Source organism: Labeo rohita, chromosome 24, assembly GCF_022985175.1.
Source record: "Labeo rohita strain BAU-BD-2019 chromosome 24, IGBB_LRoh.1.0, whole genome shotgun sequence".
Taxonomy (NCBI): domain Eukaryota; kingdom Metazoa; phylum Chordata; class Actinopteri; order Cypriniformes; family Cyprinidae; genus Labeo; species Labeo rohita.
Genome location: NC_066892.1, coordinates 7,183,617 through 7,200,866, shown reverse-complemented (window position 1 = coordinate 7,200,866; position 17,250 = coordinate 7,183,617). Strand labels below are relative to the sequence as shown.

General features: G+C 31.5%; 1 protein-coding gene across 3 annotated transcripts; it reads right to left on the bottom strand.

Moving 5' to 3' along the window:
- Positions 1-30: 30 nt before the first annotated feature.
- Positions 31-14,132, bottom strand: abcd3a (ATP-binding cassette, sub-family D (ALD), member 3a). Of its 3 annotated transcripts, none has more exons than XM_051098608.1 (23): positions 13,945-14,132; positions 13,442-13,475; positions 12,282-12,383; positions 10,586-10,674; positions 10,382-10,451; positions 9,695-9,792; positions 8,512-8,635; positions 8,343-8,399; positions 8,118-8,260; positions 7,660-7,729; positions 6,564-6,633; positions 6,378-6,475; positions 6,197-6,288; positions 5,991-6,082; positions 5,832-5,898; positions 5,673-5,736; positions 3,642-3,719; positions 3,468-3,533; positions 3,272-3,361; positions 3,055-3,174; positions 2,705-2,809; positions 1,098-1,154; positions 31-1,012 (listed from the first exon to the last, which is right to left on the bottom strand). In XM_051098608.1, the coding sequence occupies exons 1-23, from the start codon at positions 14,052-14,054 to the stop codon at positions 935-937; spliced, it is 1,974 nt and encodes a 657-aa protein (XP_050954565.1). In that variant the 5' UTR covers positions 14,055-14,132; the 3' UTR covers positions 31-934. The 3 variants fall into 3 exon arrangements, with proteins under 3 accessions (XP_050954565.1, XP_050954564.1, XP_050954567.1); XM_051098607.1 differs by lacking the exon at positions 10,382-10,451 and adding an exon at positions 10,026-10,095; XM_051098610.1 differs by lacking the exon at positions 10,382-10,451 and adding an exon at positions 10,026-10,095 and having other exon boundaries at positions 12,282-12,380.
- Positions 14,133-17,250: the final 3,118 nt, after the last annotated feature.

Sequence of the window (17,250 nt, the reverse complement as noted above, 5' to 3'; positions counted from 1 at the left end):
GATAAAACAAAAGACCACTAACAGACTTCATAGTATCAACATCTCCTTTTTTAATGAAAACATACAGCAAAGTGGTTCATTTGCTTAATGTGAAGTGCTACGACAGTATTTCTTACAGTTCTTACACACAACAACCGTTCCAGATTTCTTCCACATCAAGAAATGCCAACAATGCTGGAGTAAACAAGTGCATAGGCAACTTCTTATCGATTGGTTGTACAAGGCTTCCTGGTTTTCCAAATTACCACACCAGGTAAAGTGCACCAAAAAACAACTCGCACATATCCAGACCACCCAACCATGCTGCGTTGAGCACGAAAGGCCACGTAGTAGCTTAAAGAAAGGTTTAGCTGATGAGAAAAAGGCAATATTAGATCATTATCGTGTATCTAAGATATTAAATGCTCAGTTCAGTCCGGTGGCATTGATTTGTGTGAGCCTATACAGAGAAATTTCACTTATTAACAAATTAGTGCACAGACACAAGACGTATTTCCTTGGTATACGCTCCTATGCGTACTTAACGGATGTCCTATAAATTGGACTGCTTAAATTACAAAATTATATACAATCATTGAGGACAAAAGTAGTGTTAATAAATCTCTAAACACGATTTCATCCCGAAAAAGTTGTACATGATTAAAAACAAACTCCTATATTAGTTGGCAGGCGACTCCTTAAAGGGACAGTTCACCCAAAAATGACAATTTTACTCATTTACTCACCCTCAAGCTGTTTCAAACCTGTATGAGTTTCTTTCTTCTGTTGAACATATGAGAAGATACTGTGAAGAACTATAGAAAAATACTATGGAGGTCGACAGCTATCATCAACATTATCGTCAACAAACGAAAGAGCACATGCTGACAGAATTGTCATTTTTGGGTGAACTGTCTTGTGAACAGTGAACTGCTGATAGTGCTGTTGTTTTTCTCTAAGAGCCGAACTCCACAGTTTCAGCGGTGATGGGTTTGAATTCATAGTTTCCTCTGCCGTCCATATGGAGGTAGTACTGAAAAGAAGAAATGATATTTTGTGTTTAAGCATATGGCGAATGTCGGTAAATATTCGTGATGGGGAAACAGAGCTGATCTCACCTCATGATGCTTCCACAGGGACTTTCTGTGAGAGACTGTGAACAGGGTGATGCCAACCTAAGGAACAAGAAGAATAAACAACACATAAAGGGAAATTTCAGCAAAAAATACTGATAGCTGCAAGAAGCGATTACCAGGGTTCAAGCGCTTTAAGGCATTGAAAAAAATACATTTTTTAGCAAGACTGTAACCACTTAAATCAATGATTTTAAAAAGCATTTTTGGGAAATCCAGGTAATTTACCATAGAAATATTAATGTTTTTTTACGTTTATGACTGTTATAGCGCCAGCTATGGTCCGATCTCCTTAAAACTTTGCATGCTTGTTTAGAATCACCTGTCACACATGCTCACCAGGTTTCGTTAAGTTTTGAGTTTTCCTTTAGGCTTTATAGGGTTTGGGGTTAATCTAGACAGGCCCCTTTTCTAAACGACCCCATTATAACTTCCCATAGGGTAAAAATTTCAACATTTTTTTGATAATTACTGAGCTAGAGAGTCCAGAGAACTGTACCGCAGTGTTATTTCCAGATTGAGCGAAAAACCTATGACTAGTTGCAAATGTAGGTTCTTTACATCTTCTCAATCATTTAACAATCTATTTGATTGACAGCAGTGGATTTAAAGGTAAAGTTGTCCGGAATGAAGAGTTCTATCATATGATACAAATATTGTGTACATGTGCGAAAAACCGCGGAATGTACAATCGTTTTACGCCCTTGAAAAATGCCATATCGTCCCGCAGTGGATGATTTCTTTCTAATTTCTCAGACCTTTAGAGCCGCGAATCAAACAAGCCCACTGGGTTTCATTCCAATCGCCCTCCGTTAACCTTGTCTAACAGGTGCTTAAAATTCATCGGCCAAAGGCGACCATGTTTTTTGAGATACACAAATGTTCTTGTTCTTTGGACCCTGACTGTGTATAGCGATTTTCATGTTGATAGAACAAATGGTTGCGCAGTTATAGCCATTTTTGTGTTTTTTACACTCTTATAGCGCCACAAAGTGGCCAAGCTTTGCGATTTTTCATGCAACCTCAGATTGAGCTCTTACATAAGTGTTCTGAGTTTGGTGAATATATCTGATTACATTCAAGAGTTATAGATATTTTTTTCTAAAAGCGGCCCTGCCCCTTTCGAAAGTATTTGTGTCCCTTCACGATAATTATTGATCTTCACTCTCCAGAGAATCTTCCTGCACTGGTTTGGTTCCAATAGGGCAAAAAACCTAGGACTAGTTCGCAAAAGTAGGTTTTTCAAAAAATCCAAAATATCCTAAAATTTTGTCCAACATGAGCCAAGGATTCCAACGCCGTAAGACACATGAGCCTGCGACTGACGGTTTAGGAGTTATGAGCGATTTTGTACTTTTGATCGCTGTAGCGCCCCCGTCAGGCCAATTGGGTTGAGCCTTGGTGACTTTGTAGGTGGTGAGAGTACTACCATCCCTCCAAGTTTCAAGTCTCTACGACTTACGGTTTGGTCTGCACGACCAGTTCAGAGATCACGGATCCTTAGCCATTCTAACAATTACAATAGTGTTTCAGTGCTACATGCTTGAACCCCTAATGATGGGAAAATCTCTTTAGGATAGAGAAATAAGCACCTTTCTGCAGTGACTGTAGATGTAATCCTCCACATCTACACTCACGGCACTGGTGCACTCGTCCAGGATGGCAAACTGGGGCTTATGGTAGAAGAGCCTGGCCATCTACGAGAAAAACAACAATTTATAAACCTAAAAACATCTCAGTTCAAGTGCAGACATGCAATGAGATTGTGAAAGGTCTTGGTTTTAACACACACTGTGGTGAAGTGGTTCAAAAACAGGATGTTAACACAACAATGTAGCCCTTTTCAGTGGCTTTGACTTCTGTTTATTCTACGAGAACTGTAAGTCACTGTAAGTCACTTTGAATTACTGTACGTGTATGAGACTTAAAAATGTCCGTTTACCGCCATTCTCTGCTTCTCTCCTCCACTGAGCACATCCATCCAGTCCTGAACCATGTCCCACGACCCCTCTCTCTCCAAAATGTGACCTAACTGGACATTATCCAGGTATTCCTTCAGCACCTGCCGCAGAAGGGATTATTATAAAATTAATATAGTTGATCTGCACACGTTACATGTTTTTAGAACATTTTGGATCTTAAAAACTAGTTTAGAGTACCTGGTCAGAGATGCCTTTCTTCTTTTGGCTCTCATGGGTGTCTGGGTAGATCACTTGATCCCTCAGTGAGCCGAGGGTCATGTAAGGCCTCTGAAACCAGACAAAAAGTCAAGTTATTCAGCTGCTGTGGACCATTCAGATGTTCTGCCATGGGTAAAGTGGGTTTTGTTCTGTGAAGAACTGTTTAGAGTTTCACCTGAGGGACGTAGAAGAGCTTCCCCCTTTCTGGTTTCGTCAAACTCCCACCAAACAGTGGCCACAACTAGAGAGAATCCAAAGATAGGATTTTTAGCAGATAGAATGGAAGAATTTTCACAGAAAACCAAGAACGAGGGCAGAATTTCAGTATGAGGATCACGGACGTGCTCACCTCTCCAAGAACCCGGAAAAGTGAGCTCTTTCCGCACCCGTTGGGACCACACACCAAAACATTGGTTCCGGATTTCACCTTTGAAGACCAATACTCAATAAGATAAGCGCATACACATTAACACATGTACAAACATTACTCTAACAGGAATGCAAGCTTGTTTCAATTTTGAAAGTAAACCATTTTCATTGTGAAATAAAATGTAATAAAATGCAACAATGTCACAATTGCAAGATTTAAAGTCACAGGAATATGGAAGCCCATTTCCATCACTGAATAAAAAAATTAAAAAGGTAATTGCGACCTTTTATCTTGTAAGTCTGACTTTTTTTTCTCAGAATTGTGTCATATAAACTCGCAATTCAGACTTTTTTTCTCAGAACTGTGAGATATAAACACACATTTGCGAGTTCTAAAGTCAGAATTGCTAGATATAAATTCACAGTTGCAAGAAATAAAGTCAGAATATATAAACTTGCAATTCTGACTTTTTTCCTTAGAACTGAGAGATACAAACTCGTAACTGCGAGTTATAAAATCCAGTTCTGAGGAAAAAAAAGGATTTATATCTCACAATTCTGACTTAATAACTTGCAAATGCAAGTTTATATCACACAATTCTGACTTTATTTCTCAATTCTGACTTAATATTTTGCAATTGCAGTTTATATCATGCAATTGCGACTTTCTCAGAATTACGAGTTTATATCACGCAATTCTGACTTCATAACTCACAATTGTGAAAAAATGTCAGAAAAACAGTCAGAATTGGCAGTTTGTATCACGCAATTCTGAGAAAAAAAAAGTCGGATTTGTGAGTTAACAAGTCGCAATAACCTTTTTTTTTATTTTTTATTCAGTGGTGGAAAGGGGCTTCCATAATGGAAGGCTGTTATTACCACTGAATAAAAAGTAAAAAAAAAAAAAAAAACAACTTCACAATTCTGACTTGTTTTCTCAGAATTGCGAGATACAAACTCTCAATTCTGACTTTATTTCTCAGAGCTGCAACTTTTTTTCCCTTAGAATTGCGACTTTATAATAGTGTTTATACCTCACCTTTTTTAAGAACAAGTCAGAATTGCAGAAAACATGAAATTGTAAGAAAAATGTCAGCAATTACATTTTTACATTTTTTATTCAGTGGTGGAAACGGGCTTCCATAGAGTTGTGATAAACTTGCAATTGTGAGTTATAAAGTCAGAATTGCGGGATATAAATTAGAAATTCTGAGAAATAAAGTTAGAATTGAGAGATGTAAACTTTTTTTAGAATTGTGCAATATAAACTTGCGACTGCAAATTCTATTCAGAATTGGAATTCTATTCAGAACTTCAAATTCAAGTCAGAATTCCGAGTTTATATATTGCAATTCTGATTTTTTTCCCCTCAGAAATGTGACTTTATAACTCGCAATAGCAAGTTTATACCTTACAATTCTGAGAACACAAGTCTGAGGTAAAAAATTCTCATTTCTGAGGTAAAAAATTACTAATATCTGCAAGTTTACATCATGCAATTCTGAAAAAAAAGTCAGAATTGTAAGATGAGATATTGATCACAATATGAGAAATAGTTCCAATGATGAGAAACAAAATCACAATTGCAAGATATAAAGTTGCAAATTTGAAAAAGTTGAAAATATGGGATATGAATTTATATTGTGAAAAAAGTCACAAATGTGAAATAAAAGTGACAGTGAGAAACAAAGTTGCAATAATGAAAAAAATACTCAATTATGAAAAACAAAGTCACAGTTATAAAAAAAATGCAAATGTGAGATATTAAATCAAACTGTGAGAAATTAAGCTGCAATAGAAAAAACAAACAAACAAAAAAACTTTCAAAACTGCATTAATCTAAAAACTGCATTAATCTCGCAATTCTTAGAAACAGTCACTAGATGTAAATTATGAGCAATAAAAGTCGCAATTGCAAAAAGCTAATCAGAAAAACTTTGAGAAGCAAAAATATAAAAGGTGCAAAGACATGAGGGTCAAAATTAATTTTTAGAAATAATGTGAAACACACCTCAAAACACAGATCTCTGATCAGAATGTCTCCATTAGGTGTAGCCAGGGGTGTGTGATCAAACCTTATAAGAAACAACATATTAAAATGAGCATAGTTGGTTTTCCTAACAGTGAAGCACTTAATCGGAGATAATGGACTGAATGAAGCTGCTCTTACTTGATGATATTGTCTACATTGATGATTCTTCCACTTCCAGGTATCAGTGTAAGCTTTTCTGAAGCATCTGTTTATAACAAAATGTGAAAAAAAAAACATTAAAATCAGCTATGTGGCTCTAGAAGTTTGTTTTGAACTCTAAGTCTCAGTGAAGCTCACCTTTCTCGGATTGAGACACCATGGTACGTTCGTATTTCCCAGAGTTCAGCTCTTTCAGGACCTTCATGAGCTCAGTGATTCGAGCAGTGAAGCTGAAGAGAAAAACATCAAACATATTGTACCGACATTAATTTAAATGGCAAGTAACCAAATAACTTAATTGCATGTGCCGGTGCAATGTGATAATGATGAGTGTGAACTTTTACCCTGACAGACGCGTCATTTCTCTGCCTGCAAGAACGATTCTACCCAACGCCTGCGACATTCGCAGCAGCATACGGCCGCTCTGGTAGTAGTCCTGCAGGAGAACATGATTTTTCTCATTATATTATTGCAACTGAGGGCCACTAACTAGGAATAATCACAATATCAGGAGTGAAGTTTTACCTCCAGCAGTTCAGCGTGTGTGCTGGTCAGATGTCGAGGGTGAGACAAATCAAGGAAAGGACGACTGACGACTAAATAGCCAACCACGGTAGCAAAATCTGTAGCATGAGAGAACAATTTAGTCATTTTTTACTGTCTATCATCATGCATATTTTATCTAGGCAAGATAAAGAAACTTCCTCTTACACTTGGCAATAATGCTATCCACCATTCCCATGGAGAAACGGAAAAAGATGAAATTGTGCAGATGATCGACCTGCAAACAAACACATACATATACTTTACATTTACATTCTTTAATTTATATATATATATACACATATATACACACTACCGTTCAAAAGTTTGGGGTCAGTACATTTTTATTGTTTCTTTTTTTTTTTTTTTTTTAAGAAATTAATACTTTTATTCACCAAGGATGTATTAAGTTAATAATTAAAAGTTTATTAAAAGTTAATAATAAATAATTTACATTGTTATAAAATATTTAGATTTTGAATAAACACTGTACTTTTTAAACTTGTTATTCATGAATCCTGAAAAAAAAAATTACAGGTTCCAAAAAATATTTGGCAGCACAACTGTTGATATTATCCAACATTGATCATTCTAATAATAAATCCGCATATTAGAATGATTTCTGAAGGATCATGTGACACTTAAGACTGGAGTAACAGCTGATAAAAATTCAGCTTTTCATCACAGGAATAAATTCTATTTTAAAGTATGTTAATATAAAAAACATTATTTTATATTGTAAAAACATTTTGCAATATTACTGTTTTTTTTTGTTTTTTTTTAATCAAATAAATGCAGCCTTGATGAGCATAAGAGACTTCTTTAAAGACTATTACAAGTCTTACTGACCCCAAACTTTTGAACGGTAGTGTATATATATTAATTTCTGAGTGAATTTATGCATATATATATATATATAACATATTTAATTAAATTACATGTATTTTTAGATTACCTTTGCTATAATCTAATGGCCACAAAAAAAACAAAAAACAAAAAAAAACACACTAATAATTTATAAACACTGTTAAATGTCATAAAAAAATAAACAATAAATAATGTTGTAATGCATAAATTCACTCAGAAATTAAATCTACTAGTTAATTAAAGTTCTTATTTTTATTTTATTTAGGTAAAATAGTATGCATTTTAATATCGGCCATTGATCAGCAACAATATAAAAATAAATTATTGGCTTATCTGTACTTTATTGGTAAATACTGAGGCAACCCTTTTCATAATAAACACTCAGATTTGTACTCACCAGTTTCTTGAAAGTTGAATGAATTGTCTGTTTCTCCCTTACATTTCCATTGTAGAACGCGATCTCTTCGCTGAGAAGGAAATAAAAACATTTGAATATGCACCAGTTTGAGAAAAACAAAATTATTGTACAAAAAAAATTCTGCTGGGCAACGATTAACCGCGATCAATCGCATTCAAAAAAAAGTTGTGGTGTATAATTTATGTGTGTGTACTGTGCATATTTATTATGTATATATAAATACACATGCATGTATATATATTTTAAAAATCTGTTTTGTTTATATATTAAATATATTTATATATAATTTAAATTATATGAATATAAATATATATATATATACATAATAAATATACACAGTACACACACATATATTATGTATACAAAACGTTTATTAATCGTTGTACAGCACTACAAAAAATATATACATATTTCTAGTTGCAAGTAAGACAAGTTACCTGTTTGTGATGAGACGAGAGTTGACGTATCGGTATTCTCCTTCATACTTCTGTTCGGTCACTGTCATCTTACCGATCGGCCTGCGCAGACGGGTCAGGAAGAGGCCGGAGATCAGCAGGTAGGTCATCATAGTTGCAGGACCCTGTGGAAAGAGGCCAACAGATCCTTAAAATGTCCAATGGCACTGATCAATAGTAGATTTTCACAACGTCTTTCACACTCACCTGAGCACCGATCGCTGTTGTCAGTTTGAATATGTATAATCCAATATCCAACAAGGGCTGGAGGAGGGAAAGCAAGAAAAAGTTATCAAATGCTGCTCATCCAAAGAAAATAAATATCTGCTCTTATTAAGGAAGTAAAATGGGTAGTTTGGACAAAGCGGTGACATACCTTGCTGAGGTTGGAGTAAAGATCCACCACACTGTTACAGAACTTTTCCACATCCTGCGTCAGCAGCTGATCAGCGTTAGCAATTCGGTTATCAAGGTTTCCCATTTTGTAGTAGGTATATCCCCTGTGAACACAAAGATGGTGACATTAGTAACTACATTTTTAAATTTTCTTCAGAAAGTATCACATTTCACAACAAATTCACATTTTTCTTCACTTACAAAGGTAAAATGTGGTGTCCTTATATTCATAACATATCAGTTATCAGCTGTTCTAAATTGTTTAAACTTTTTTTTAAATTGTTTCAATATTAAAAAAATTAAGTAAAAAAAACCTATATATATTTTTCATTAAAGATTACCTTTGTACACAGTGCTCAGTTATCATTTTTAAGACTAAAATTTATATATATATATATATATATATACATATACATATATACATATATATTTATATATTTTTTACAAATTTTAATATTAACCATTTTAATTTTACTGTATTATCTACTTACTTTTTTTTTATTACATATTAACATAAAAATATTAAATACAAATATTTTTTATATATATATTCATTAAAGACTTTAAGACTAAAATTTTAAACTTAATCTTTAGCAGATCCTAAAATGAAATCTTAAACATTTTAATATCAGCAATTATTAGGATTTTAGTCTCTCTCTCTATATATAAATTATATATGAATTAAATATTATATATAGAGAGAGAGAGAGAGAGAGAGAGAGAGAGAGAGAGAGATTTCACAAAATTATTTCAAATTTTAATATCAGTAATTTATCAGAATTTTAATGTTAATGCATCCATTTAATTAATTAATTAATTTATTTATTTATTTTACATTTTTTACATTTAAATAAATTTATGAAATAAAATAAATAAATTTATTAAAGATTACCTTACCTGATTCTAAACATAGTGATGTCTTAATTAAAAAAAAAATAAATAAATACTTTTTTTTTTTACACACAATTATTTCAAATTTTAATACCAGCCATTTATTAGAATTTTAATGAAAAATGAACGAAAAATGAATTTTAATTCATTTTTAAAGTTCCTATTTTAGTACATCATAACAAATGCCTGTATGAGCTAATAAAATAGTCATATGAAAACATATGAAAAGAATATTTCAGTTGGAATAATATCATGGCAGTGATGGGCCTTACTTCAGGTACTCATCGTAGAGATGTTTGGTAAGCCTCACGCGAAAGCACAGCTTCAGCTCATTCAGGCCCAACTTCAGGAAGTTGTTCACCAGGGCGATCTGAAACATTGAGATGCAACCATTTACAAATCGAGATGTTTTCATATCAACAAATTCGAACAGTTCCTGTATGCTCTTTTACTGATATTAATCAAATGTATTTAGCACATATTAGTTAAGGTGGTTCTTTGGACAGTTTTGATGTTAAATTAATAGATTAGACAGTTAACATTCTCAGAACTCCTCTGACTATTAACTATTACTACCATCTTTAATAAAAAGCAGAAACTTACAACTGGCATGGCCGTGATAAAGTTGAATAAGTACTTCTTGAAACCTTTAGTGGACCGACCAATGATCGCACTGCAAACCACAACATGCACACAAACACATGCAAACATGGTCAGAGTTAATAGGGAATAAACACGCATCCCGCTGGCCTGTCCTTCATGTGCATGAAAAAAATGAATGCAAATGATTTTTAAGGAAGCACACATTCATAGTTACATTAACAAAACACAGTGCGTTTAAACTGAAGACCAGAGGAGATCTGAGAGGTGAGCGTGTGAGGAAACACAATGGACGGGTTCAATGATGTAAATCACATGACACATTAGTTTTCACAGCACATGAAGATACAGTAAATTACCGCAGGAATGACAGTCAGGTAGGAATAAAAGTGCCTCTTGAATAGTTTGATATCTCTGCTAATGATTCCACTGTCAAAGATTTCAAAAATACAATCAAATCACATAAAATCAATTTTTAACTAGGTGCCGGGTATCTTCACAAAGTGTAATAGTGTTATATTTCACAGCACTAACAAATTTGAAAATCTACATCCATACAGTACCTTTCAATCATAGTGCCGTTCTGAATCATCCAGACGTCACAGTAGGTTCGAGTCACAAGCATCACCGCGATCAGGAGCAGGTACCATGTCTGTAACATACCAAAAAATAAATTCATTAATAAATAACGTGAGCTAAAATGCTTCACTTATATTTAGCAGATATACATGCACATTAGCTTTCATAAGTTTGGAGTTCTTAAGTTTTAACATTTTAGAGAGAGGTTTCTAAAGGCTGCAATTATTTGATCAAAAATATAGAAAGAACATTAATATTGTGAAATATTATTACTATTTAAAATAGCTGCTATAATTTTGAATATGTGTCATTTAATTTAATTTAATTTAATTTAATTTTCTGATGGAAAAAGCGGAATTTTTAGCATCATTACTCCAGGCTTTAGTGTCACATGATCCTTGGAAATCATTCTAATATGCTGATTTGCTGCAAATCAAATATTTCTAATTTTTGACAATGTTAAAGAACAGTTGTGGTGCTTAATGTTTTTATGAAAACTGCAATACAGTGAAAACTACTCAAGAAAATGTGCTCTAAATAGCAACACTAAGTAGAAAATCACATTCGTGGGTATGACAAATGTCTACCAGTCAAAAGTTTTTGAACAGTAAACATTTTTAATGTTTTTTTTTATTCTCTTCTGCTGCATTTATTTGATCCAAAGTACAGCAAAAGCAGTAATATTGTGAAATATTTTTACTATTTAAAATAACTGCTTTCTATTTAAATATATTTTAAAATGTAATTTATTCTTGTGATCAAAGCTGAATTTTCAGCATCATTACTCCAATCTTCAGTGTCAGATGATCCTTCAGAAATCATTCTGATTTTTATTAATTAGATATTATATTTAATATTTAAAACAATTAAATACATTTTTTCAGGATTTTTTAATGAATAGAAAGATCAGCATTTATCTAAAAATGAAAAGCTTTTGTAACATTATACACTACACTATTCAAAAGCTTGGAGTCAGTATAATTTTATTTCCTGGGAAAGGAATTATATAAATGAATACTTTTATTTAGCAAGGATGTTTTAAATTGACCAGAAGTGATGATAAATACATTTATAATGTTAAAAAGACTTCTATTTCAGATAAATGCTGTACTTCTAAACTTTCTATTCATCAAAGAAACCTGAAAAAATTCTATTCAGCTGTTTTCAACATAATAATAAATGTTTTTGAGCAGCAAATAAGAATATTAGAATGATTTCTGAAGGATCATGTGACTGGAGTAATAATCCAAAAAATTCAGCTTTGAAATCACAGGAATATATTAAAATAAAAAAAAAATTTAAAAATATTCAAATAGAAAACAGTTATTTTAAATAGTAAAAATGTTTCAAAATTTTACTGTTTTTGCTGTATTGGATCAAATGAAAGAGAAAAAGGAAAAAAAAAAAAAGAAAAGGACGTGACGTGTGGCCAAGTATGGTGTCCTCTGCATTTCACCCATCCAACTGCACACAGCAGTGCGAAGTGAGCAAACAAACACACACTGTGTGTTGTTTTAGGCCACAACTGCCCCAGTTAAGAGACTTCTTTAGAAAACATTAACAATCTTACTGTTAAAAAAACGTTTGACTGATAGCGTAAATTAAAAAAGGGTAACCTCCACTATATGCATCACCTCAACTTCCGGTTTCAACGAGAACTCGCATGAAACCAATTCTCACCTCTTTGCAGAACAATCTGGGCACCATAATCCCAAGGATCCGTGCGATCCGGATGAAAAAGAGCTTGTCCACAGCAGCTCTTTCTTTCTTGCCATCCTTCTGCTGGTTTTAAAACACAAGAAGTGTCAAAAGTTATTGAATATAGTCTCACACAGCCTGATCTTTAACTAAATATCAAGATTGCAAGATTTACACTACCAGTCAAAAGTTTTTGAACAGTAAGATTTGTAATGTTTTATAGAAATCTCTTCTGCTCACCAAGCCTGCATTTATTTGATCCAAAGTACAGAAAAAACAGTAACATTTTGAAATATTTTCATTATTTAAAATAACTGTTTTCAATGTAAATATATTTTAAAATGTAATTTATTCCTGTGATTTTTTTAGCATCATTACTCCAGTCACATGATCCTTCAGAAATCATTCTAATATTCTGATTTGCTGCCCAAAAAACATTTATTATTATTATTATTATTATTATTATGTTGAAAACAGCTAAGCAGAATATTTTTTTAAGGTTTCTACGATGAATAGAAAGTTCAAAACAGCATTTATCTAAAATAAAAATCTTTTGTAACATTAATAAATGTCTTTATCTTCACTTATGATCACCTGAAAGCGTCCTTGCTAAATAAAAGTATTAATTTCTATTTCTTTTTCCCAAAAAAAAGACTCCAAGCTTTTGAATGGTATAGTGTATAATGTAACACAAGATTTTTATATTAGACAAACGCTGATCTTTGGATCTTTCTATTCATCAAATAATCCTAAAAAAAAAATGCACTCGACTGTTTAAATGTTTATAATAATAATAAATGTTTTTTTGAACAGCAAATCAGCATATTATAATGATTTCTAAAGGATCACATGACATTGAAGACTGGAGTAATGATGCTGAAAATTCAACTTTGATCACAAGAATAAATTACATTTTGAAATATATTCAAATATAAAACAGTTAATTCAAATAGTAAAAAATATTTCACAATTTTACTATACTTTGGATCAAATAAATGCAGGCTTGATGAGCCGAAGAGACTTTAAAAACATTTTAAAACTTGTCTGGTAGTGTACATTTATGCATCAGACGTTACATTAAAGCAACTCAGGAAATAGTTTTTATTAGTTCATGCAGAGATCAATCAATACATTTCTCTTACCTCATTGTTCAGATCATTCGAAGAACCCTTTTTCCTGTAAAGGATGATGAAATAAATCGACATTAACAATAATTACAGTACATCCAATAACATTCAATATGAAGCACTGCATATTGCAACTTTCTTTTAAAAGTATCCTTGATGCAGAATCACAAATCAAGTTCAAGGTGCAAGTATGAATTTGATTATCATTCCTGAGTATAGAATTTTAAATGCAACACTGGTCCAACCAACACTGTCCTTTATGAAAGAGTCCATTGTTGGACAGTGAGATTGCAACAAGCATGTTCATGAATTTCAAAGACTGTATTTCACTATAAGGTCATGATATAGGACGTGTCTCAAAACCTAGTGAGGTGCCTTACTAGACAAGACAGATCATTAGGTTTTGACACTTTGCCATTGATACTCATTTCGCTGTAGTTGAACCGGGGTCACTCTGACACTGAACTTCATTCGTGCTCTGATTTCATGCATTAGGGACTTCACGTGTTTTCACGTACCTGTTCAGTCCCGCGGATCTTCGTCTCTGCTTAATGAAGTATAGAACGAGTAGGACACCGCCAGCTACAGCTGAGTTCTTCGCTGTCAAGTACTTACTGACGGCCGCCATGTTTCCTACTGAGACGGCCCGGAGAAGAGCGGTGTGTACGAGCGCCGCACACAAGCCCGGAAGAGACAGAGAAGAGCAGATTCCGTCCCTCTACCGGCTCCCGTACTCGTGACCTCATCATCACACCATCATCGTGGACCTGCTCTGTTTGTTAACCCTTTAGGAAACACCGCGTGCAAATGCACGCTTTATAATACAGTGTTGCATTGAAAATACGCGGTATGAAAAACCCATTAACCATGTTGAACAGACTTTATTCATAAACGAAATTTTTATTGATGCCATAACACTACAGAACAAGTACAAAACCACAACAGTCTCAAAAACGATAAAGGACAAATGCAAAAAAAAAAAAAAAAAAAAACAGACAAAAAAAATAAATTGAATAAAATTAAATAAATAAATAAATAAATAATTACAAAAAAAATAAATAACATAAACCAGAGGAGAGAAATTATACAAGGTTAAACATTGAAAGCAATTTTTGACTTTTGATTGATTTTTTATTTTTTTTGGCCATCATTAACAATATCAGATTAACAATATATTGAATACAAGAGTTAGAATTAAAATTACAGAATCAGATGTGTTTATACATATTCTAACATTTATTTTTTTTTTTTTTTTCTGAGAGATAGGTACTTAACTCATTCCAAAAAAAAAAAAAAAAAAAAAAGATGTACAATGGTTTCTTCTAAATCACAGAAAGTACACAGACTTTATTCATAAACGAAAGATTCATATTCACTTTATTCGATTTTTTATTATTTTTTTTTATTGATGCCATAACACTACAGAACAAGTACAAAACAACAACAGTCTCAAAAACGGTAAAGGACAAATACAATAATAATAATAATAATAATATTAGATAAAAATTAAAATAGAATAAAATAAATAAAAAATTACAAAAAAATTAAATAACATAAACCAGAGGAGAAAAATTATACAAGGTTAAACATTGAAAGCAATTTTTGACTTTTGATTGATTTTTTATTTTTTTTGGCCATCATTAACAATATCAGATTAACAATATATTGAATACAAGAGTTAGAATTAAAATTACAGAAAATAATATCAGATGTGTTTATACATATTCTAACATTTGTTTTTTTTCTGAGAGATAGGTACTTAACTCATTCCAAAAAAAAAAAAAAAAAAAAAAAAACAGATGTACAATGGTTTCTTCTAAATCACAGAAAGTACACAGACTTTATTCATAAACGAAAGATTCATATTCACTTTATTCGATTTTTTATTATTTTTTTTTTATTGATGCCATAACACTACAGAACAAGTACAAAACAACAACAGTCTCAAAAACAGGTAAAGGACAAATACAATAATAATAATAATAATAATATTAGATAAAAATTAAAATAGAATAAAATAAATAAAAAAATACAAAAAAATTAAATAACATAAACCAGAGGAGAGAAATTATACAAGGTTAAACATTGAAAGCAATTTTTGACTTTTGATTGATTTTTTTTTTTTTTTTTGGCCATCATTAACAATATCAGATTAACAATATATTGAATACAAGAGTTAGAATTAAAATTACAGAAGATAATATCAGATGTGTTTATACATATTCTAACATTTGTTTTTTTTTTTTTTTGAGAGATAGGTACTTAACTCATTCCAAAAAAAAAAAAAAAAAAAAAAGATGTACAATGGTTTCTTCTAAATCACAGAAAGTACACAGACTTTATTCATAAACGAAAGATTCATATTCACTTTATTCGATTTTTTATTATTTTTTTTTATTGATGCCATAACACTACAGAACAAGTACAAAACAACAACAGTCTCAAAAACGGTAAAGGACAAATACAATAATAATAATAATAATAATAATAATAATAATAATAATAATAATAATAATAATAGATAAAAATTAAAATAGAATAAAATAAAAAAAAATTACAAAAAAATTAAATAACATAAACCAGAGGAGAAAAATTATACAAGGTTAAACACTGAAAGCAATTTTTGACTTTTGATTGATTTTTTTTTGGCCATCATTAACAATATCAGATTAACAATATATTGAATACAAGAGTTAGAATTAAAATTACAGAAAATAATATCAGATGTGTTTATACATATTCTAACATTTGTTTTTTGTTTTTTTCTGAGAGATAGGTACTTAACTCATTCCAAAAAAAAAAGATCTACAATGGTTTCTTCTAAATCACAGAAAGTACACAGACTTTATTCATAAACGAAAGATTCATGTTCAGTTTATTAGATTTTTTAATTTTTTTTTTGATGCCATAACACTACAGAACAAGTACAGTACCACAACAGTCTTCTTCTTCTTCAAAAAAGATGTACAATGGTTTCTTCTAAATCACAGAAAGTACATTTTTCTTTAATATTTTGCATATGCTTATTAAGTACACTATTACAAGGATAGAATCTATGTAATATTTTAAATGTGACTTCTTTTACTTTGTTAATAAATATTTGTGATTAGACTGCCTTACTAACACATTGTGCCTTTTACAACTTTCTCTATAGTTCCCCCTACAGTTTGAAATAGTACCTGTGGAGGTCATTGTTTTGTGCTTTTATTTATATTTGTGAAAGTTTGGGGTCAGTGAATTTGTAATGTTTTTTTTATTTTTAAAAGTCTCTTGTGCACATCAGTTTGTTTGATAAAAAATACAGTAATATTGTGAAATATTATTGTGATTTAAAATAATGGTTTTCTATTTTTAATGTACTTTAAAATGTAATTTATTTCTGTGATGCAAAGCTGAATTTTCAGCATCATTACTCCAGTCTTTATAGTCACATTTTTCTTCAGAAATCATTCTAATATGTTATTTATTATCAGTGTTGGAAACTTTTTTTTTTTCAAGATTTGTTTGATGAATAAAAAGTTAAAAAAAAAGAAACCTTTTGTAACAATATACACTTGTCAATAATTTTTTTCTTACTTTTAATAAATAAATAAATAAAATAACACTTATTCAGCAAGGATGTATTAAATTAATACAAAGTGATAGTAAAGACTTAGAAAAGTTGTTAGAAAAGATTTCTATTTTGAATAAATGCTAAATGTTCTAATTTTTTTATTCATAAAAAAAAAGCATCACAACTGTTTATAATGTTGATAATAAATCAGCAGATTAGAATGATTTCTGAAGGATCATGTGACACTAAGACTGGAGTAATGATGCTGAAA

Coding starts and splice junctions, on each gene's coding strand:
- abcd3a (XM_051098608.1), bottom strand. CDS start 14,054: ATGGCGGCCGTCAGTAAGTACTTGACAGCGAAGAACTCAGCTGTAGCT. Junction 10,675..12,281: donor CCAGATTGTTCTGCAAAGAG/GTGAGAATTGGT, acceptor GGTATGTTACAG/ACATGGTACCTGCTCCTGAT. Junction 9,793..10,381: donor ACCTGACTGTCATTCCTGCG/GTAATTTACTGT, acceptor TCAATGTTTCAG/ATCGCCCTGGTGAACAACTT.